At 40.5% G+C, this 22,843-nt stretch overlaps 1 protein-coding gene across 2 annotated transcripts in view; it reads left to right on the top strand.

Moving 5' to 3' along the window:
* cntn5 (contactin 5) overlaps positions 1-22,843 on the top strand; it is a 305,321-nt gene that overhangs the window by 266,714 nt on the left and 15,764 nt on the right. For both annotated transcript variants that reach the window (XM_082182883.1, XM_082182882.1), the window contains exons 16-17: positions 13,238-13,387; positions 15,866-15,936. In XM_082182883.1, coding sequence (XP_082039009.1) covers positions 13,238-13,387; positions 15,866-15,936 — 221 coding nt within the window. The remainder of the gene's footprint in view (positions 1-13,237; positions 13,388-15,865; positions 15,937-22,843) is intronic.

A 22,843-nucleotide genomic window follows, 5' to 3' on the forward strand; every position in this document is an offset into this window, starting at 1 on the left:
TGCTCTTCATTTTTACAGAATACCATGGCCGAAGACACCATTTGAAGCTAAACGCAGATGTTTATGCACATGACCAGTAATGATTACCCTACCATTAAAGCACAAATTTGATGTAAACAATAGATCTACATAACATCAGCCCAGCGTTACACTGTAACTTACAGAGTTAAACATTTTAACCCGCTCCACGTCAGGTGGTTATTGTAAAGTCAAAAGTGCACGATAAATAAAGTTACTGTCTCCCTAAAGAAAGAATCGACTCTGAACCGCCTAAACGAGTCGGACTGAGGAAGCCTCAGCTGAAGTTCAGTTATGGTAATGGCCGTTTAGCTTCTGGCCCTCGCGAAAGGAGGAATTTAGACAGACTCATTCATCCGACGAGTCATTTGAGAATCATTGAAAAATTTGGTGATGTGCAATGTATATTATGAGAAAAGTTTATTTTATTTTATTTTTTTATACCTTTGATGCTTATAAACCTGTTGTAGGAGACCTCCAAAACAAAATTAGGAACTTTTAAAATAGCACAATAGGGGCACTTTAACAATTTAGATACTACAATTCATGATATATGAATTAACTATAAACTAATAGTTATAAAGCATAACCTAACTTTCCCATCAGCTTGAATTGGTTCATAATTTATCCCAAAATCAAAAGAAAAAAATGTACACAACGAACAGGAATAACAACATCGTTCTACAAAATATTTTATAACATCTAGAGATATTTGTGACATGCTTTTTAAATTCACCCAATTACCCAGCTCTTTTTTTTAAGTAATTTGTCAGATAAATAAGACTCTCATTATATTTTTCCATCATTATCAGGAGTTAAAAGGCTTTATTTTGGGAACCCTGACAATAATACCGCTTGTAATTATCTGCCATTATCCAAAGACAACAGCTTTTTGTGTCATCTGTTCAAACATTAGCAGTCAACTTTGGATAATAGCTAAGTTTTATGCACTTTTGTAGTCTTGATAATTGTTCTTTTCCGTCTGAACATTCCACACGGATGAGAGTAAGAGAGATAAGGCACAAGTAGTGTGCACACAATGCTTTGTGTTGAACCTATTCAGATTAGAACAAAGAAGTAGAGATGAAAATGTTTACTTTATAGTGTTTAAACACTGTTACCACTTAATGTTCTTTACTGTGCCTTCTCCTAGAAAAGGAGTAGGCCAAATGGTGCATTCATTCAAAATATTGTCATTCATTTCCAATAGAGATTTGAGGCAACATGAGCAGCAAAGACCGTTGGGGATGAAACTAACTAGAAGAGTTTGACTTTTGCAACTGCACAGATGTGGTGTAGAGTTCAGACTAGCATACTAAATCATTTACTTCACATTCAGTTCACATTTAAGTATATTCTTCTAATGTTTTCAGACTACTAAATTAAAATGTATTATGTTGAAATTTATATTACATCCAATAAGATGAACTTAAAGTGCATTTTTGACCCTCTTAAGTAAGACTTTAGTACATCTGTATATGTAATTTCATAATTGCTTGTATTGTCTTTGGTTAAGTTGTTGTCACGCGTAAGGAAAACAGAAGATGCAAGTGCAAGTAAAAGGTTTATTGAATGCACACGGAGACAGAGATATGAAGCACACAGTTCGAAGGTCCCTGGTAGCGCAGGAATGGCAGATGGGCAACCCGGATCCGTGGTGTGAACAGGTGAAATGAAATCCTGAATGACAAATAGACGGCAACACCAACTGGGTTCGCAGAGTGAAGAGACGAAACAGGATCCTCGAAGACGACAGGCAGAACGAACTCAACAGGAACACCACACCGGGAATCAGGAACACCAACGAAGACTCACTACACGAGGGAAAATCCCACAACGATCTGACAAACACAAGACGAAAGACAATGAGCTTATAAAGAGATTGCTGATCAGAATCAGCTGGCGCTGATGATAATCAGCGGCTGATCAGCGACCACGCCCACACACACACACACACACACAACACAAACACAGCGCGAGAAAGAGTCAGTGAATTCATGAACCGTGACATTACCCCTCCCCTAGGAGCGCCTCCTGGCGCTCCCAGGAGGACCTACCTGTTGATTGTAATCATCAATAAGGGACTGATCCAGAATGTCTCTGGCAGGAACCCAACTTCTCTCCTCCGGACCGTAACCTTCCCAGTCCACCAGATACTGAAATCCGCGTCCCCTCCGTCTTGAGTCCAGAATACGATTTACCGAATACGTAGGTTCCCCATCTACGAGTCGCGGCGGTGGGGGAACCGGGACTGGCGGATTAAGATGAGAACGAAAAACAGGCTTTAATTTGGAGACATGAAAGGCGGGATGAATTCTCCTGTACGCTGGAGGAAGTTTGAGGCGGACTGTCACCGGACTAATGATCTTGGTGACAGTGAATGGGCCAATAAATTTGGGAGCAAGTTTATTAGACACGGAGCGGAGCGGAATATTTCTAGTAGAAAGCCACACTCTTTGACCAACGACGTATACGGGGGCCTTAGACCGGTGGCGATCGGCTTTAGCCTTGGTGCGTGCCCTCACCTGGAGCAGAGTCTCACGGGCTCTGGTCCATGTGCGACAGCACCTCTGGACGAAGGCGTGAGCGGAGGGGACCGTGACTTCGGATTCCAGGCTAGAAAAAACTGGTGGCTGGTACCCTAAGCTACACTGAAACGGAGATAGGCCCGTAGATGACACTGGTAACGAGTTATGGGCGTACTCCACCAATGAAAGTTGCTGACTCCAGGAGGAAGGATTCTTGGACACCAAACATCGCAACATTCTCTCAAGATCTTGGTTGGCCCTCTCGGTTTGCCCATTGCTCTGGGGATGGTAACCCGAAGACAGACTGACAGTCGCGCCCAGTAATCTACAAAACTCCTGCCAAAATTTGGACACAAATTGGGACCCTCTGTCAGAAACCACATCAGTCGGGAGGCCATGTAACCGAAAGACGTGATCTATGACAGCCACCGCTGTCTCCTTGGCTGAAGGTGATTTGGGCAAGGGAATAAAATGAGCCGCCTTCGAGAACCGGTCCACTACGGTCAAAACAACCGTCTTACCCTGGGAGGGTGGGAGGGCGGTTATAAAATCTAGCGCTATATGGGACCAGGGTCTCGAAGGGACAGACAGCGGTTGGAGTAACCCCTCTGGGGGTCGATTGGAAGTCTTACCAGTGGCACAAACCGAGCAGGCCAAAACAAAACTCCGAATGTCGCGAGCCATTAATGGCCACCAGAATCGTTGCTTGACCAAAAAATTGGTGCGATTGACACCTGGATGACATGCTACACTGGAACAGTGACCCCATCGAATAACGTCGGACCGAACCCCCTCTGGCACAAACAAACGACTCGGTGGGCAACCGGGCGGAGGCATTACCCCTTCTAAGGCCGTCTTGACCTTCGATTCGACCTCCCATGTGAGTGTGGAGATAACTACTTTCTCAGGTAAAATGCACTCGGGAGTCACCGGGCGTTCGGATGGATCAAAAATACGAGATAAAGAGTCGGGTTTGATGTTTTTGGAACCCGGGCGGTACGAGAGAACAAAGTCAAAACGTCCGAAAAAAAGTGCCCATCGAGCCTGCCTGGAGTTGAGTCTTTTGGCAGATCTAATATATTCCAGGTTCTTATGATCGGTCCAAACGATAAAGGGTACCCCCGACCCCTCTAACCAATGACGCCACTCCTCCAGTGCTAACTTGACTGCCAACAACTCTCTGTTACCAATGTCATAGTTACGTTCGGCAGGAGATAAACGATGGGACAAAAACGCGCAAGGGTGCATCTTGTCATCTGAGGAAGAACGCTGGGACAGAACTGCACCTACCCCCACCTCTGACGCGTCGACCTCCACCACGAACTGACGTGAAGGATCAGGGGCAATCAGAATGGGAGCAGAACTGAAGCGGCTCTTGAGGTTAGCGAATACAGCCTCGGCTGTATCGGACCACCTGAACGTCGTTCTGGGGGAGGTCAAGGCAGTCAGAGGTGCGGCTAGTTGGCTGAAATTGCGAATAAAACGCCGATAGAAATTGGCAAACCCCAGAAACCTCTGTAGGGCCTTACGGGAATCTGGACTTGGCCAATCCATCACAGCCTTAACCTTGTCAGGGTCCATGCGTATTCCCTCCGATGAGATGATGTAGCCTAAAAAAGGAACAGACTGTGCATGAAAAGCGCATTTCTCCGCCTTGACAAAAAGCCCATTCTCTAACAACCTCTGAAGCACTCGTCTGACGTGCTGAACGTGTTCCTGGAGAGAAGATGAAAAAATCAATATGTCATCCAGGTAAACATATATGAACTGGTCAACCATATCTCTCAGCACGTCATTGACGAGTGCCTGGAAAACCGCTGGGGAGTTGGACAGCCCGAAGGGCATGACCAAATATTCAAAATGGCCCCTGGGGGTATTGAAAGCAGTTTTCCATTCATCCCCCTTCCTGATGCGAACCAAATGATATGCATTACGTAAGTCCAATTTTGTGAAGACGGTGGCTCCCTGCAACCGCTCGAAGGCTGAAGACATCAACGGCAAAGGATAAGTATTCTTTACCGTGATGTTGTTCAACCCTCGGTAATCAATACACGGTCGCAGAGATCCATCCTTCTTACCAACAAAAAAGAACCCCGCCCCCGCCGGAGAAGAGGAAGGACGAATGAATTCAGAGGCTAGAGAATCAGAAATGTATTTCTCCATGGCCTCCCTCTCCGGAATAGAAAGAGAGTATAACTTGCCCTTAGGCGGAGACGTACCTGGCATAAGATCTATCGCACAGTCATAGGGACGATGCGGAGGAAGAGAAGCAGCCCGAGACTTACTGAACACTTCCTTCAGGTCGAGGTACTCCGCGGGCACGTTAGACAAATTCACCGACTCCTCCTGCAAAACAGAACTGGACAACGAAGAACAAGCAGACATTAAACAAGACGCATAACACTTGGTGCTCCACGCAGACACTGAATTGTGGCCCCAGTCAACCCTGGGATTGTGCTGGGTAAGCCAGGGATGACCGAGGACCACCGGAGCATGAGGAGAGTCCAGGAGTAGAAATGAAAGTTCTTCAGTGTGGTTGCCTGAGGTTATAAGTGTCAGTGAATCAGTGGTGAATGAAATGACAGGTAGTTCTTGTCCGTTGAGTGCATTGACAGAAATCGGGTTAGTGAGTGGTATGATGGGAATTTGCAGCTTACGTGCAAATGACAAGTCCATAAAATTTCCCTCGGCCCCAGAATCCAGAAGTGCATGACCGTTAAAGTGCCGGGTTGCCCATTGCAGTCTCACCGGGAGGAGGGTGGAGGAGGTCTTGCTGGTGGAGATCCCGCCCGACAGTAGCCTCCTACTTACTGCCGAGCTCGATCTTTTACGGGGCAGGCGTTGATGAAATGGCCAGTTCCACCGCAGTATAGGCACAAACCCCGGGATCTCCGTCGTTCTCTCTCCTCCCGGGAGAGCCGAGCTCTACCCACCTGCATGGGCTCGTGATCGCAGGTGGGGCTGACCGTATCGCTGCCACTGGCTCGAGGTGTAGGGAAGGTCTCTGGAACCAAGGTCCTGCGGGAATGTTGTTCCACTCGCTGTAGTCGAGCATCCACCCGCAGAGCCAACTCGATCAGTCCATTAAGATCCTTGGGAAGATCCAGGGCGTAAATTTCTCCCTGGATACGGTCAGCCAGCCCATGCAGGAATCTATCCCACTGCGCCTCCTCGTTCCAGTTACACTCCGCGGCGAGGGTACGGAACTCGATCGAGTAATCGGTAACCGATCGGCTTCCCTGGCGAAGATCAGCTAGTTGACGTGCAGCTTCTCTTCCGGCCACCGCTCGATCAAACACCCTCTTCATCTCAGCCGCGAGTGACTGGAACGAGGAACAGCATGGATCCTTATTTTCCCACACCGCCGTTCCCCACTGTGATGCACGTCCAGATAGTAGAGTGAGAACCAGAGCCACCTTGGATTCCTCTGAAGCGAAAGTCTGCGGTTGCAGAGCAAAAAACATGGAACACTTGGTTAGAAATGCTCTACACAGTTGTGGTTCCCCATTGTACCTCTCAGGCGCTGGTAATCTGGGTTCCGGTGGATGGTTATTCTGCGGCAGCGGGGGTGGCGTTGGCGGTGTGGGTGGCGCAGTGGGAGGCGTTAGATCTTGAATCCGCTGGGTGAGCTCGGACACCTGCGCTACCAAGGCTTGAACCGCGCGTCCGGTCAGGTTCAAGTTCTCCTCCTGCTGGTCCATCCTCGTTACACTTCGGGACAGAAATTCAGCCAGGTCAGAATCTCTTGCTGCATCCATAAGGTCAGATCGTTTTGTCACGCGTAAGGAAAACAGAAGATGCAAGTGCAAGTAAAAGGTTTATTGAATGCACACGGAGACAGAGATATGAAGCACACAGTTCGAAGGTCCCTGGTAGCGCAGGAATGGCAGATGGGCAACCCGGATCCGTGGTGTGAACAGGTGAAATGAAATCCTGAATGACAAGTAGACGGCAACACCAACTGGGTTCGCAGAGTGAAGAGACGAAACAGAATCCTCGAAGACGACAGGCAGAACGAACTCAACAGGAACACCACACCGGGAATCAGGAACACCAACGAAGACTCACTACACGAGGGAAAATCCCACAACGATCTGACAAACACAAGACGAAAGACAATGAGCTTATAAAGAGATTGCTGATCAGAATCAGCTGGCGCTGATGATAATCAGCGGCTGATCAGCGACCACGCCCACACACACACACACACACACAACACAAACACAGCGCGAGAAAGAGTCAGTGAATTCATGAACCGTGACAGTTGTACTGACAAATTTACTGACAAGCATTTGTTGTAAAATACTTTAATTGTGTAATTTCTATTGAAACTTGTGTTTCATGTTTTTATGAAATTAATAATAAATTGTAATGAATGCAATTTAGTAAATTTAAATTATATTAACTTTATATGTAGTATCAAATAACACACTGCAGTTACATTTTAATTAAGTACTCGTGTATGTTAGATGTGCTTTGGTATGTTAGTCAATCGCATAAAGCACAACAAACAATTAAACATTGGATTAAAATGTACTTTAAAATATTTGACATTTACAAAGTCCACTTTTTACTTAAGAGTGTTATGAAACAGTAATGAAAGTGTACTAACACCCCAGTGTAGTGACGGGGACACTATACTGCCAAAAGAGCACCGTCCTTCGGATGAGACGTTAAACTGAGGTCCTGACTCTCTGTGGTCATTAAAAATCCCAGGATGTCCTTCGAAAAAGAGTAGGGGTGTAACCCCGGCATCCTGGCCAAATTTGCCCCTTGGCCTCTGTCCATCATGGCCTCCTAATCATCCCCATACACTGATTGGCTTCATCACTGTCTCCCCTCCACCAGTAAGCTGGCGTAAGTAAGCGTTCTGGCGCAATATGGCTGCCATCGCATTATCCAAGTGGATGCTGCACATTGGTGGTGGTTGAAGAGATTCCCCCCTTCTATGTAAAGCGCTTTGAGGTCTCAGAAAAAGCGCTATATAAATGCAACAAATTATTATTGTGCTGGCCTTTTATTTCCTTAATATCTAAAAGTACTTTTTTAAAATATACTCAGATTAGAATACTAAAATTAGTAAGTAGACATTATGCAATGATAAACATTTCAACAGTGGTATGCTACTGTTGTCACATGACCTCATCATGCTCACTGTAAAAAAAAATTACATCCCCAAGTCTAAAATTTCTAGTGACTGATAACATCAAAATGTTTCAATTAGTCTGACGTATTATTTCTCATTGAGCCAATGTTAACAGACTATTGCAACAAGAATTGCACTTGGGCCAATTAAAAAATTTAGATGTGACCAGTCACTAGAAAATTTTGACTTGGAGAGGTTAGAATTTTTTACAGTGCTGTATGCATCCAATGAAATAAAACAACACACTAACCCCCAGTGTTAAATTAACATTGCCAGCATTTATATAATCAACACGGATTATATAAACACTAGCTATGTTTCCATCAACTTGTCAATCGAATTATATGAAGTTCGGTAAAAAAAATCATGCGAATAAAGCTGGTGAAAGTGTGTTTCCATCAAACGGCTTTAAAGCGAATAAAAACCTGTGCGTAATGACGTCACATGCTGTTTTGCGATCAAATTGGTATATCGAATTGATTTGAGACATTTTAAGGTGTTTCCATTCATTTTCGCACTGAATCGCACAACATTCAAGCAAACATTTGCGAACAAAGTTTTGCTAGACAAAATGGATCGCGCCATCTACCAACAAATGATCAATATTGCACAAGTTGTAATAGTGCAGAATCCTGCACGGGTCCATTTTTGGAGACCCGCCCCCGCCCGTACCCGCAAAGTTCAGCACCAGATCTGACCCGTGCCCGCGATAAATCGCACACAAGCTAAAATCATTCCATTTAAAGTGCTTTATTTTTTATCTCGCACCTCTCTCAACATCACAATAGCCTCATGAATGGGCTAATGAGTGCTAAAGTGTGCTTTGTTTTGGGCCATTCAAGTAGCCTAGGCTACCTCCAGTTCACGCCTCTCCGCGCCTCTCCGTGTCCTGATTATATTGCCTGCTATAGCCTATTTAGCTCTTATTTATTAAATCCAGGAAAATGGTTGATTAAACATTGATTAAAATTAAGATACAATTAATACAAAACGAAATTCACTTTAAAGAAAGTCTTTCTACAAAAACAAACTTAATAAAGTGGTCAAAATCATGTCTGCCCACTCCATTTGTCTCCCGATATTCGGGATCATCTTATCTTATTCATGCTTTTTTCACTTTTCATATAATCAACATGAAAAAAAAAAAAATATATATATATATATTATTTTATTTAAACATGAATATGAAACTAAATCGTTTTTTAATGACTGGGCTACAACACATAGGCTTATTAGCCTGCCCTACAATCATTGAATATTATTTTGCTTGATTGACGGGTTTTTATTTAAAAGAAAGAGCGTATAGCCTACATTTGTAGGCCTATATAGGCTATGGGCAATTTATATACACAATACTTAGGCCTACTAAAATATAATTAATATTATTTTATTGCATTTGTATTAGTTGTTTTGGTCGATCTTAACGCAAGTTTACAACCGGCCAGTTGGTCGGACTAAAAGGGGGAAAAAAATAATTGGGTCGGTCCTAAATTGACAGGATCGGTCGTATAACGGCAAACAAGAATATTTTTAAGGATGCCCAAAACACATATTTGCGAGTGTGTAATGGCAATTTAGACATACAAACATTGCACATATTTTTCATCCGCTACCCGCCCGCAAGGAGTTCATTATCCGCCCGCGTCCCCGCCTGTGAATTTTAGGAATGTCACAATCCACCCGTTTTAGCCACTTTTATGCGGGTACCGAACCGATTGCAGGACTCTAGGTGCTTATGTGACAGCTGATAGCGACATTATTTGACTATTATGGCATTTCTTAGATTTTTGCTATAATAGCCGTTTTATTTTTCTGTTAAATTAAATTCAAAAAGTATCTCGTCTCCTCGTTTGTCCACTTTGTTGACACCGGCCATGTGTGCAAACCAGACAGTATATAATGGGTGCAAACTGGGCGGAAATTAACAAAAACTTCTTCTTTTGTGGCGGGTTGTACCCATAAAATGACCTAAAACTTAATCGCAATCCATTATTTATTCGGCAAATAACGTTTCCATCAGCGTTTATCGCATAAACCGTATATCGATCAAGATAAAATCCGATGAGACCGACCGTATTTCATTTTAGTCGATATTCAAGAAATTCAATTTCCATAAGGCATTTTTCATTCGATATCACATAATTCGGATAAAAACGTGTTGATGGAAACATAGCTACTGTCATGGTTAATTTAAAACTGAGAGTTAGTGTGTTGTTTTTTAACCACTAAGATGGATGGTGGGATGGATGGATGGATGGATGGATGGATGGATGGATGGATGGATGGATGGATGGATGGATGGATGGATGGATGGATGGATGGATGGATGGATGGATGGATGGATGGATGGATGGATGGATGGATGGATGGATGGATGGATGGATGGATGGATGGATGGATGGATGGATGGATGGATGGATGGATGGATGGATGGATGGATGGATGGATGGATGGATGGATGGATGGATGGATGGATGGATGGATGGATGGATGGATGGATGGATGGATGGATGGATGGATGGATGGATGGATGGACTGATAGCTTAAAAAGGTATTACATAAACAGTATGTAAATAATAGGATATAAAACAGAAAGGCAACCTGATGACATTTTTTAAACAGATTTCCTGTCATTTGTCAGACAAACATATAGACCCACCCCAAAGTTACACCATTGGTCGAGCCAATGTTGCTCTTCTGCACTTGTCGGGATTCTTATACAACGATGATCTTTTAAAAGCCCAGGAGCCAGTGGCAATACGAATGTTAGTTTTTTTTTTGTTTTTTTTTACATGACAGTAAAACCGAAAATGAAAAACTCAGAGGAATTCAAGATAAATCAAGGCATGTGTGGTCAACGAGGGAGAGAAAAAATAAAATACTGAAGGAAGAAAGTATAGAGAGGGTGAAGAAGAGAAACAGTGAGATAAGGCAGGGTAAGCCGGAGGGGGGAAAGAGAAAAATTTTGCAGAGAGCATCTGGGAGTTTTTCATTTCGCTACCTCACGCCTAGAGCACGGCTCTGGTCCCACAGGTTATGTACAGCCGTTAACTGTAGACAGAAGTAAGCCCTGAGGTTTGGTCCTCAGCCAAGTGTGTGTCTGCACTGAAATGAGGTGTGTAGAATGAGGAGTGTCCTCTGGGCAAACACAATCTTGTGTCTGTTGTCTCTTATGTATTAACTAGAACAAACCATGAGTGAAATCAAAATTACAAACTTACTTTACTAGAAGCGACGGAAACATTTAAAATGCAATTAGCTGACCTTTAGAGTGCTTTTATTGATCCAGTTAAGTTCATAATTATATGTAATTTCATAATTCTATTGAGTTTTTTTTTAAATATGGTTAAAGTGTACTGCCAAAAAGTACTGACAAGCATTTGTTGAACTAAAATACACCATGCCTTTTGTAATTAAACTTATTTATTTTAATTACAAAAGTTGAAAATTAAAAATATATTAACTTTAAATGTAATATCCAATAATACACTTGTTAGTCAGTGCATCAAAGTGTACTTATTTTAAGCATGACACAATATAATTTATAATGATTTATACTTTGAAGTAAAACATTTCATTTGAATTTCTACAAAGAGCACTATAAGTGTATAATATTATATTATTATCTAGGTCATTATCTGAAGTACACTACAAGTGGAGAATCAATATAATTAAGCACACTTCTTTTTTTACAAGGGCATGACCATCAGTCTTAAATTTGAGTGTGTAGAGGGACAGTTTATGCATCTGTGACAGGTTCTGCTGTTGAAATTGTTCTCTATAGAAGTATTCCTCTTTGTTGTAGAAGTGTAAAGATTTATGCTTCGGTGCTTTGATTTTTAGGTTGTTCAAAAATCGATCAATGATGTTACAAAACTAGATGTTGGCTCCATTCCACATCTTAGTGAGCTGCCTACACAAGCAGCATTTAAAGCATCATTGATGCTCTCCCGTTGCAAAGGCTATTCCAAAACACAGGCAGTATAATTGTTTATTCTGTCTAAATAATGAGCAAGGCATGTGTTCTTAGAGAAGGCAATCCCAGAATGCATTGCATTGTGACAGACACACAGAAAACAGATGGATAGAATGTTCCAAAAGGAGTGAAATGTTCCTTATAATTGTACTTTCCAGTGTGTGTGTGTGTGTGTGTCATGTCACCTTTATAGCACTTTTTACATCACATAGTTTCAAAGCAGCTTTACAGTGATAACAGGAAATGAATGCAACAAAGATTGTTTGGCTGTACAGCAGCTCTAGAAGAAAGTCATTGTGCAGTTTAAGTTCAGCTTTGATTAATTTCCATTGTAAAAGTCATTAGTTATTAATTTACACGACACCATTGTCAACTGAAAGCAGAAAACCTTTTATGCAGTTTATGCAGGTTTCAAAGTGCAAGTTTTTGAAAAAGATTCCGTTATCATCTCCGTGTAAACTTCAAAAATGTGAATCTGTGAAAACGGTGACGACATGCACATGTGTATTACGTGTGTATTCTAGGCATGCACGTTTGAATGCGTATGTGCGCAGTCTTTTGCACAATAAAGTGTTTTTAGTCGTTTTCGCGGATTCATGTGAACAGGGGTCAGTCATTTTCACAGGTGTGTGTGTGTGTGTGTGTGTGTGTGTGTGTGTGTGTGTGTGTGTGTGTGTGTGTGTGTGTGTGTGTGTGTGTGTGTGTGTGTGTGTTTATGCTTATTAGAGCATTGCAGTGATATTCTAGTAATGTGCTAATGTACACTGTTCCGAATAAATCACTTGTAAGACTGCATTTTGGTTGCTGTCTTAGGGGGGCATTTACACAACACCATTTTCATCCATAAACGGAAAACGTTTTATGAGCTTGGGCCATTCATTTACACGGCAACAGTGGTTTGGGTGCCTGAAAACACATTTTTGAAAATGCAAGTTTTTGAAAATGATCCCGCTATCGTCTCTGTGTAAACTATAAAAACACGAATCATGCACATGCGTATTACGCGTTCAGTCTAAAGGTGCGTAGTGTTTCTTTACAAAGTGATATCGCCAACTACTGGCCTGGCTGCAGAATACAGCGTTCTTTTTTGTCATTTTGGGGGATCTGTGTGAACAGGGATCATTTGACAGCATTATTGTCTGCATACAAAACTTTCCAAAAACGCGAACGAAAAATGTTTTTTAGTACATCATTGTTGTGTAGAAGTCAGCTGTGTACGTAGAAAGTAGAAAACAAAGCAGTTTACTACGTTTTGGAACAGAGTTGTTGCTCTGCATGGTTGACATGGTACAAGTATTTTAGTTCATCTCACTTAAAACCGTTGAGAAAACTTCAGAAAGGAACTTTCACCCCAAAATCACTTAATCACTGCTTAATTGTAGTGAAATTGTTGCATTGTCACATGCATTTCACACTTTGTATGTGCATACTGTATGTATCAGTCCACATTGCTTTGAAAAGCCTACAGTCTACAAGGATTTAGTCACAGTAGATGCTTGTGTTGGCTTGTGTTTTAAGCTGTATTGGCTCCTCACGTGTTTTGGTCCCTCTCCGCTTTGCTTTACTCAGATCCAGACCCAGTGACAGGAAGCATGGAGTCTGCCATGGCAGTGGAGCTCAACCCCTGGGTGGAGTATGAGTTTCGGGTGGTGGCCACGAACGGCATCGGCACAGGCGACCCGAGCGCCCCCTCCAGAGCGGTCCGCACTAAGGAAGCAGGTATTTGTCATTGGTTCACTCACCCGTGAATGTCACTAAGCTAAATGTCCTCCAACAGAACAGAAATCTAAATAAACAAACAGTTTTCTCTCAAGCCTCGTTTATCCTCCACTCGAGGGATCGTGTAGCTGCTTGTTGTGACACATTTTTACGACTGCCGTCACCCGTCTGAATATACAGGGTGACCCTGGTTCTGTTTTAATTGGAGGAGAAGTGGAAAATAAGCCGCTTACATGAATTTAAACAAGTTTTTGTGTTTGAGCTGAAGCAGAAAGTCACTTGTGCCCTCAGGCAAAGAGGCTGCAGAATTCTCTATTTACGGAGAACAAAACCCTCTCTTCAACATTCTTTGGTTCAAAAACATTCAGCAGGCCTGTTCGATTACGCAAAAAAATAAAAAAAATCCCAATATACAAGCATGATGCAAATGTTTTTGTATTGTTTAAAGCCAGTTGAATTATTGCACTGTTCATTTGTTTGTGGTTTTTTTTTCTTTTTTTCTTTTTTCTTGAAGGAATAGTTCTGTCATTATTTACTCTCACTTATGTCATCCCGAACCCATATGCTAAGTCTAAAATAAGAATTTTGAAGAATCATCTTGTAGCACTTTTCCATACAATAACAGTTCATAGTTGTTAAAGCCGCTGAGCTTCGAAAAAGACAAAACAACTCCAAAAAGCACTATAAAAGTGGTCCATGCAAGAAAACATACTAGACCTTTTTTTTTTTGAACAGAAAACAATTATAAATCATTTAGATTATTGTCTGACAATCGCTTGTTTAGATTAAAAAAGACGTCTCAAAATGTTACACCTGGTTTGACATCAATGATGCTAATACACCATTGATTCTCGTGTGTCAGGTGTAAATGCGACACAGTAATTCAAATATGCAGGATGAGTGAGGTCTGAGAGCTACAGCACAGGGCAGGATTTTCCATGAATAGTGACATAAATTTGGGTCTGACTAGGGTTGCTAGGTCTGTGCAACAATAGTAGCCCAATGGCCAGTCAAAAATAGCCCAATGCAATTTTCTATGTTGGGCAGCCAAATTCTCCACTGAATTTTTTTTTCACCACACAGCTTCAAAAACACACAGAAGTTTTAAATATGCATCCAATAAATAGTTTCAATTTCCATATTTTTCCAGTTAAATTACATCTTTGTTATGTCAGACACTGGGTCTGACCTAAACTTTGAATTGTTGTTGTATGGAAAAAAGGTTTGTAAAGATTATTCAAATTATCTAAATTATTTCAATCTAGGCTCCAAATAAAGTGCCTGTGACAACATTTCTGCAAATTGATATTATGTTGCTTCTTTCGCATTTCGTGACAATTTCAAAGTGAAATGTCCAGTGAGTCGTGCTAAAAAAGTGTATAATTTTGTCCAAAACAAATGAACGTGAATCTGCCAACGTTTTATTACGCTGGTTGTTGTACGTATTGCGGCAGTTCGGAAATGAAATGTCTGGTGAGTGGCGCCGAAAGGTTAATGCTCGGTCACGCTTGAAAGTAAAGTACCAAGTTAATAACTAAGTTAGTACCAAGAAAGTAACTAAACCCTACCCTGAACCTAAACGATAGTGTTAACAAAAGCAAAAGTGAAATAAAAAGGCATTTGCTGAAGCAACCATCTAATTTTACCTTGCTTCTACAAGTGTTTGAGCCTATGTATTGTGACTCACTTTTCACGGGACTGTCCTCCACATCGTGCACTACTGTACCAGGTGAGCTACCAAGCAATTTGACTAAATCAAAAAAGTTTTCCTTTCAGACAAAAAATGTATGGGAGGAGAGTACTTAAATGATTCTCGTAAGGTGATTTACTAAGGTTTGCGCTCGTCAATGTACTGGTGTTTGCACCATTATTTACCGCCCAAAAAAAGAACGTCTTAGACCAGACGCTAACTTGTAGATTGCGTTGGTCATTATGGGCAAGATCTGACTGCGTCTGTGTTCTTTCATTTACATGTTGTATTTAATTTAATTCACTTTCCACTCCCATCGGCGCTGTTTTGGAATTGCGCTCTCATGCTAATTTGCCTTGTTTAGTAAATCTGCCCCTAGGTGTGTTTTTCCAATGTGCCTATGTTGTCTAATTTGTTGTCCTCGTAGGAACACCTGTAGAATTCTGTATCCGTTTACATGAGAGTAAATGAGAAATACATAATCCTAAAACAAAATAAATATAACTATTCCTGCTTCCCCCCCCCCCCCCCCCCCTCTTTATTTATCCTTTTGTTTATTCTTGTGAATCAAGCTGTTATATGTGTTTTGTGAGTGCTACACTGTTTCTTTGCTTAATGGTTGTTGTTTTGAGAGTTACACCTATTGAGTGAATCTTCCTTATGTGTCAAAGCAGCCAAGCCTTAATTAATCATTAGCAGTCATGCAATGATTCACTCACATTTTTACACCTTTTAGCTAATAGAAAGTAAAAACTAATTGCACTATTGCAGTATTTCTGTGTCTGCAGTTCCGTCAGTAGCCCCTGCCAACGTGAGAGGTGGGAACGGCCGCAGGCATGAGCTGGTCATATCCTGGGAGGTAGGTTTGCACTCAGCATGCACAATGGACTCCCTACTGTGAACTATTGCTATGCTAATGAATATGGCATAAAAGACTTGCAGTTCCTGGCCAAATAGATTCACGCAGCTAATTGACTTGAGCGTTGGTAATTATATCCGGCCATAATTGCCACCATTGCAATTGCCTGTTGAAGGATTGCTACACTTACAGTCCCCTATAAGAACAGATGAATAACTTGATTCTAAATGAAATGATATGCTTTGTGGCAATGCTGCTGGGGGGGGGACTGAGAAGTGGTGCAGGTTTAGTCCAGATCTGCTAGACATGTTTAATTCTTTGCAAGCTTTACTGTACTTTTCTTCAAAGTATTAACATGACATAAACTGAATAGGAAAACTGAGTATTTGTAAATCCATATCTATTTATGCATATTTGTGTTGGTTTGTAGATGGAGGGCAAATCACACAGCCTGTTCATGTTGGCATCAGTTGTCATTTGTTTTGGCCAATTGATTAATTGTTTTCCAAACCTGAATGAATTTCTTTCTTCTGTTGAACACAAAGAAGATAGAATGTAAACAGTTGACGGTAGCCATTGACACTTCCACAGTAGGAAAAAAAAATACTATGGAAGTCAATGGCCAACTGTCTGGTTACCAACATTCTTTAAAATATCTTCGTTGTGTTCAACAGAAGAAAGAAATTGACCCCTTTAAGCATTTTGTGTTAGCAGCTCTTGAAATACACCAATATATATATATATATATATATTATATTTTTAATCTTTAATGTAAATTTAAATGTAATTGTAAATAACATGCAATTAAGTGCCCGATAACATTAAATTCAGTTTGCATTTAAGTAAATTATTTTAATGTTAAAAAACGGTAGGCTAAAGTGTACTATATTTTTTCAAGGGATTAGCAGGTAAGCGAATCATGATATTGATATGAAGTTGTCTGTAACTTATAGAATTATTCACTGATAATCTTCCCAACTGCCAAACTTTTGGATTCACGCTTCATTCATGCAGGTGCAAATTGAAAATGACACATCCATGCGTTTGACACATTCCAGATTTGACGTCATTGACACCAAAAACACCATCGGATCTCGCATGTGTCGTAACCTAATATGACACGGCAGTCATTTTCCAATATGAGGAATGGAGAATGATATTGAAAAGCTACAGCATATCCAATGGATTCAGAAGACATGGAATATATCACAAAAAATCATATGAATATACTGTTGAATATGATGTTTTGTCCTTTTGGAAGCTTTACAGTTGATGTCGTTGCCATGTGGATTACTAATGTTAAATTTAGACACACAAGAGAGATTAAAATGATCATTAACCTTGAATATTCAAAACGCTATTCCCCTGAAACTGATGTTTTTGGAACATCTGTTTGTTGTCTGAGATTTTACAACATTCAGTCAGTTTTACGTACACATGTAAAGAGGATACTAGCATGGAGTGTCACCTTTGGTTCTGTGCACTGCTGGGAGTATTTTGCGCATAAACATGTAAAAAAATTAATAAAAAATAAAAAAGGCTTCCAAATGAGGCCATTTAAAGGTGAGATTAACTGGGGAATTGTGGAACAGATGTACTCTGAACTGACGGTTATTCTTGCAGTTATTAAATACTCAGGCCCCAACTGTCACCAGGCAAATAACTTTCATATTAGGAGAACTGTACCTTAGTGAGAAATTAAAGATGATAAGGCTCATTCCAAATGCAATGCAATGGAATATTTTTACCATGATGACTTCCTGAATTTATAACCCCTTGAGAAAGTTATTACTGTAACTACAGAATAATTGTAGTTTTAATTTTGCTTCGGCGATGACATGCAGTTCAATTATATGCCTCCACCAAGTTCACAACATGTAAAATATGTCTATACACTAGAAACGTTACTTAGAGCTCTAAACACATTTGAAATCTAATGTTTGCTTTACAGGGGGACTATTTTAAATGCACAGGAGAATTCTCGAGCATTAATTCTTTAGTGCTGTATCATATTAAGCAGCATATTAACAGGTATCTTGACAGGGGCTTCAGGTGCTATTTTGAGGCATATAGTACATCATATTAAATTACATATCATTTAGCAGACGCTTTTAAACCAAAACGATTTGCAGCGCATTAATTGGATTGCCCCCCCAGAACCCAAGTGCCTTATTCAAGGACATAATGGTGACTGAGCAGCTTTATGAAATTAGTAATACTTCAGTTCTCAGGTCTGTCTCCCATACCTGGAATTTAACCTTTCCTAGCACAGGCCCTTTACATTAACCGTTGCTTATTCCCTCATTAGTGGTTAAAACCCTATGCCTGTTGACAAGCTGTTATTGCTTTTCAAAATGACCACACGTTCCGACATTAACACTCGCCAAGCACCAAATGCAAGTAAAAATGTGCGTTGGCGAGTAAATTACACGGTGTTACTCGCCAGTACAGTTAAATTTTCTAATTTATGTTTACTGGTCGAAAACAATGCAAGGTTGTGAGAACACAATATGGCTTAGTGCAGTTATGAAATCACAAAGGCTGCAATGTATTATATTAAAAGCAGGCAGTTCATGATCCTGTGTGTTCAGTATCTCGGAGTGGCTCAGTTTGTTGTAAATGTTGCTGCACATGAACTCCATCTAAGTGCTGTGAGTTTGGGTGGGTTATATAACATGCATTTGAACATGTCCCAATCATCTTCTCAATCATCTTATAAATCTATTGTCAATAAAAGGAAAGCCTTAAGGTCTTCCTGCGGTTTGTCCGCCAAAATAAAAGCTCTATGGTTTGAAAGAGAAATTAAAGCCGGGTGCATACTGTACGATTTATAATAGCCCTTTACGACTGTTGCTTGCCAGACTATACGAACATGATCCCTGCTGTAAGCCATGTCACAATCTCAGTTGTCTTTAAACGGACACACGCAAGAAGACTCATATGTAGTTTTACATTATTAATCTGTGACACGTTCCGTGACTGTGAGCTGCGGAATAGAATTGGCCATGTTAGTTGATCTATAATGCACAATGGGCGTCATGTTAGTACGCACTGCAGTTCAGAGAATTGTATCTGTCAGATTTAGGCCTAAAACACGTCAATGCATCCACTTCTCCCGAAATACATTGAAGTAAGTGGCTGGTGAAGTGTGAGAAGAACAGAGTAAATGTTATAGTTACCTACACAATGTGTCATCATTTTCAATTTATAATTGAAAGGATTGTTATTGCCGCCTCCATAGACATCAGTGTGTATTTTACAAACTATAAATGTAGTTTTGCTAGTACTTATGTATATTTAAATGTCTGAAACCTCAAATAAACCATATGTGGTTGTGATATAATATGACAGCGCTGAAAGCGTCTGTCTCTGGCTCAGCGCTAGCCAACGCGCGAATGCAAATTTGATGATCACGCGATCTGAACGTTCTAATCACACTAGTGTGAACGATTGTACGCTTCAAAGGGTTAGCTAGCGATCACATGCGGTGATTATGCTTCTTACGTCCGTTTCGGAGAACCAGAGGGCAAATATTTCAACAGACAGCTGAGGCATATAAGTGGCACTGAAATCTGCGTTTTGATTCGGTCTGGTTACATACCGGTTACTTAGGTACCGGTTCCATATCGGTGCCCGGTATCGGTACCCAAAGCTACATATATCCTATGTGACAAAAAATGTGACATAATTGCAATCTGACTTTTAGGTTTTGGGCTTTTAATTTTGAGTAGCAGGTGGCTTGGCAAGCTACCTTCAGAGTTGTTAAAATAGTCAATTAGTTTCTCTGGCACAAAAACACAGTAGAGTAAATGATTTAAATTGACCACAACATTACAATAAATGCAACTAGAAAGCATTATTTTATATTCATAACATAGTGACGAACAGCAGCAATTAACTAAATATAAAAACGGGTTAAAAAAAATAGTGAATTATTTCTTTGCAAAACAAAACCCTAAATTGAATCAGACTTCTCACCGCAACATATGAGATTTATTATTGTCTCAGATTACTCTGCTATAAAACTGTACGCACATAAAAATATGATGATCTGCATCTTATAAAACTGATTTCAATTTTCAGGATACACCCGCATTTTGAGAGTAAGTTAGGTTAGAATGTAAATTGTTACCATCTTCATATTTAGTCACCGTTGCTATTGTTACAGATGTTTTTCTCGACTACTGGGAGAACAGAAAAGGCTTGACTTTGATTATTCCTGCATGGAAGCAGTCGTGAAATGACCTATATGCAGAAACAGAAGATTCAAGAGTCAAGAGTTCATTAATACTATTGTCAATCCCAGAAAACAGATTGTGTGTACATAGCCTCCTCCTCATTGTATATGTCTGTGCCATCCTCTCTGGCACTGTCCCATATAGCCGTATTAGCTCCACCCTGTTTATCTGCGTCCCGATTAACCACTTTAGAACCACTGAATTGGCTCTGCATCTCCAATCGATATTAGTGTATTTGAGAAGATGCTGTGCTGCTTTGGCATTCGTGGCACGTGAGCCGGCTTCTGTGCTGCCTCTCCAATCATCTCTGGGTGGTTGTGGAAGACAGCGGCTGGGCCGAGCACTGCTTATTAAACAGGATGAATGACTAAACAGCTCGCCCCGTCCACTCATTAGTGTCTGCAGAGAGAGAAAAAGTATTATGGGCACCAAGAGCAATGGACTGGACCATTACAGTTGCCCTACTTCCTATTCGATGCCTGCCGCAGCACGCCAAGCGTGCCGATATCAGACCGCCAGCAGATTTCATTTTCACCATGGGTGCCACTCCTTCCAACAGCCTTTTTAGATGCACGTTCCACTTCATTTTGTAGCAGAACCGATTTTTCCTTTTTTAAAACGGCCATTTATTGGTCGCCCCATGCAGAAAAGCTCAGCCAGCACTAATAATGTTGGTTCAAGGGTTGTTAATTCAATTCCTAGAAACAGTAGAGTGAGTTAATTACAGTCATAGCACTAAAAGCGTGTGCTTAAGTATTCAATTTGAAGGTACAGCCTTTTTTCTCCCATCATCTGTCTGCATCTTATTTTAGGTGCCGCCAAGGGATGTGATAATTTCAGAAGCGGCTGGAAATCAGTCAAAATTTGGCATGACGGACAGATTCGCTGCCAAAAAGAGAGGAGAGTACAGGTGTTTGTCAATTATTAAAATTGCCCAAGATTTAATTCCGCCGGCTTACATTTTAATTAAATTTCTATCTCCCTTAATAGATTGCATTCCATTCTATTAAATGCCTAGCAGGTGTCGCAGACAGACTCTGATATCTCGTCCTTAGAAAAACATCAAGCAAGTGTCAAATCTGTTTTGAAAAAAGCAGCGAGGAAATTGTCAGCAGCTGGACAGGCAAAATCAACTCGTGTGACCAGCAGACTGTAAACAACCTTCCAGAACAAGAATAATTCGGGTGTTTTAGCATAGATAACAGAATGCGAAACCACATTGCGAATACTCAACGCAATGAGCAAAAGGTCAGCTAGAAAATAAAAGTAATTTCAGGGAAAGTGCTTTCATGCTTTCAGTCTTTATGTCATGTTAGTAATGCCCACTGTGTGCAAGTGCAATCTTGAAGAATTCATTTTTATATGGAAGCTTGTTTCTGACACCAAAAAAAAAAAAGGTTATTGCTACTTTCTGTCTCAAAATTCAGGCTTTTTTCACCCTCACAGTTGCTTGTTATATCCAACAAAGCAATCCCAAGTTTGTAACTCGCAATTCTGACTTTTTTCTTGCAATCCGAGTTTTGGACTAGGAATTGCAAGACATAAAGTCAGAATTGCGATATATAAACTCACAATGTAAAAGGTTACAAATGTTACAAAAAATATACATTTCCAAGATCTAGAGTAATGTAATCAGTCAGTGAATCGTTCACAAATGACTCCCTCCTACTTATTATTCTTCCAGAACAAGAATAGTTTAGGTGATAAAAAAATAAAATAAAATGCTAACTCCATTTCCAATATGTGTAATTCAAATTCAAAACATTAGAGTTGTAGTGGAGGGGGAATATTTTTGGCCAAGAGCAACTTAAATTTCAGTCTTTTCCTCACATTATGTTGCCGGATGACTTTAGAATGGTTGTGTGGACTACTTTGTATTGTTCATAAAAAAACATTGTTGAATAACGGTAAAAAGCTTGTTGGCAGTGGAGTTATATGTGAAATATATATATATATATATATATATACTATATATTTGAAGAAAATTTTAAACAGTGAAGTGTTGAAGGACTTCAACCTAGAGCAGAATGTACCATAAAATGTACAATTCAATATCACAGGTGATTTCCGGATTTACATCCACTGCTCTGCATTAATTGATATTTGACTCATTATTCGCAAAATGTCGTCACCCGCACAGTTTATTAACTCAAGGGCCTGAACCAAGCCCTTTGAAAAGACATTGATATGGTTCACAGAATAATGGTGAGCTCTCGCTGTGTGCCGGGTCTTGAATATGTTGGATTAGCGCATCTTTAATTGATGTGTTCAGGCTCATCATCAAGCGCTTGACATTCACAAGTGATCTGTTTCATTACAACTGAAAATCTCTAAGATTCATTTGGGACTCTCTGACATTTTGATGTAATTCTGTGCCACTTAGTGTTGCTTCTTTTTCGGAACCGACATAACAAAAGATGTAATTTAACTGGAAAAATATGGAAATTGAAACTATTTATTGGATGCATATTTAAAGCTTCTGTGTGTTTTTGAAGCTGTTTGGTGAAAAAATAGCTTTTTTTTTTTCTCAGCTAAACATTGATCAGGTTGTAAAATTAGCCTGTGTTGTAAACCGTCACATAAAAGGTGAGTTGTTAGCCTCTTTCAAAGGGAACATATCCAATAATATATAATTAACTGAACTAGCTATGAATAATAATTAGCTTAGG

This window comes from Leuciscus leuciscus, assembly GCF_965113295.1.
Source record: "Leuciscus leuciscus genome assembly, chromosome: 10".
Classification (NCBI taxonomy): domain Eukaryota; kingdom Metazoa; phylum Chordata; class Actinopteri; order Cypriniformes; family Leuciscidae; genus Leuciscus; species Leuciscus leuciscus.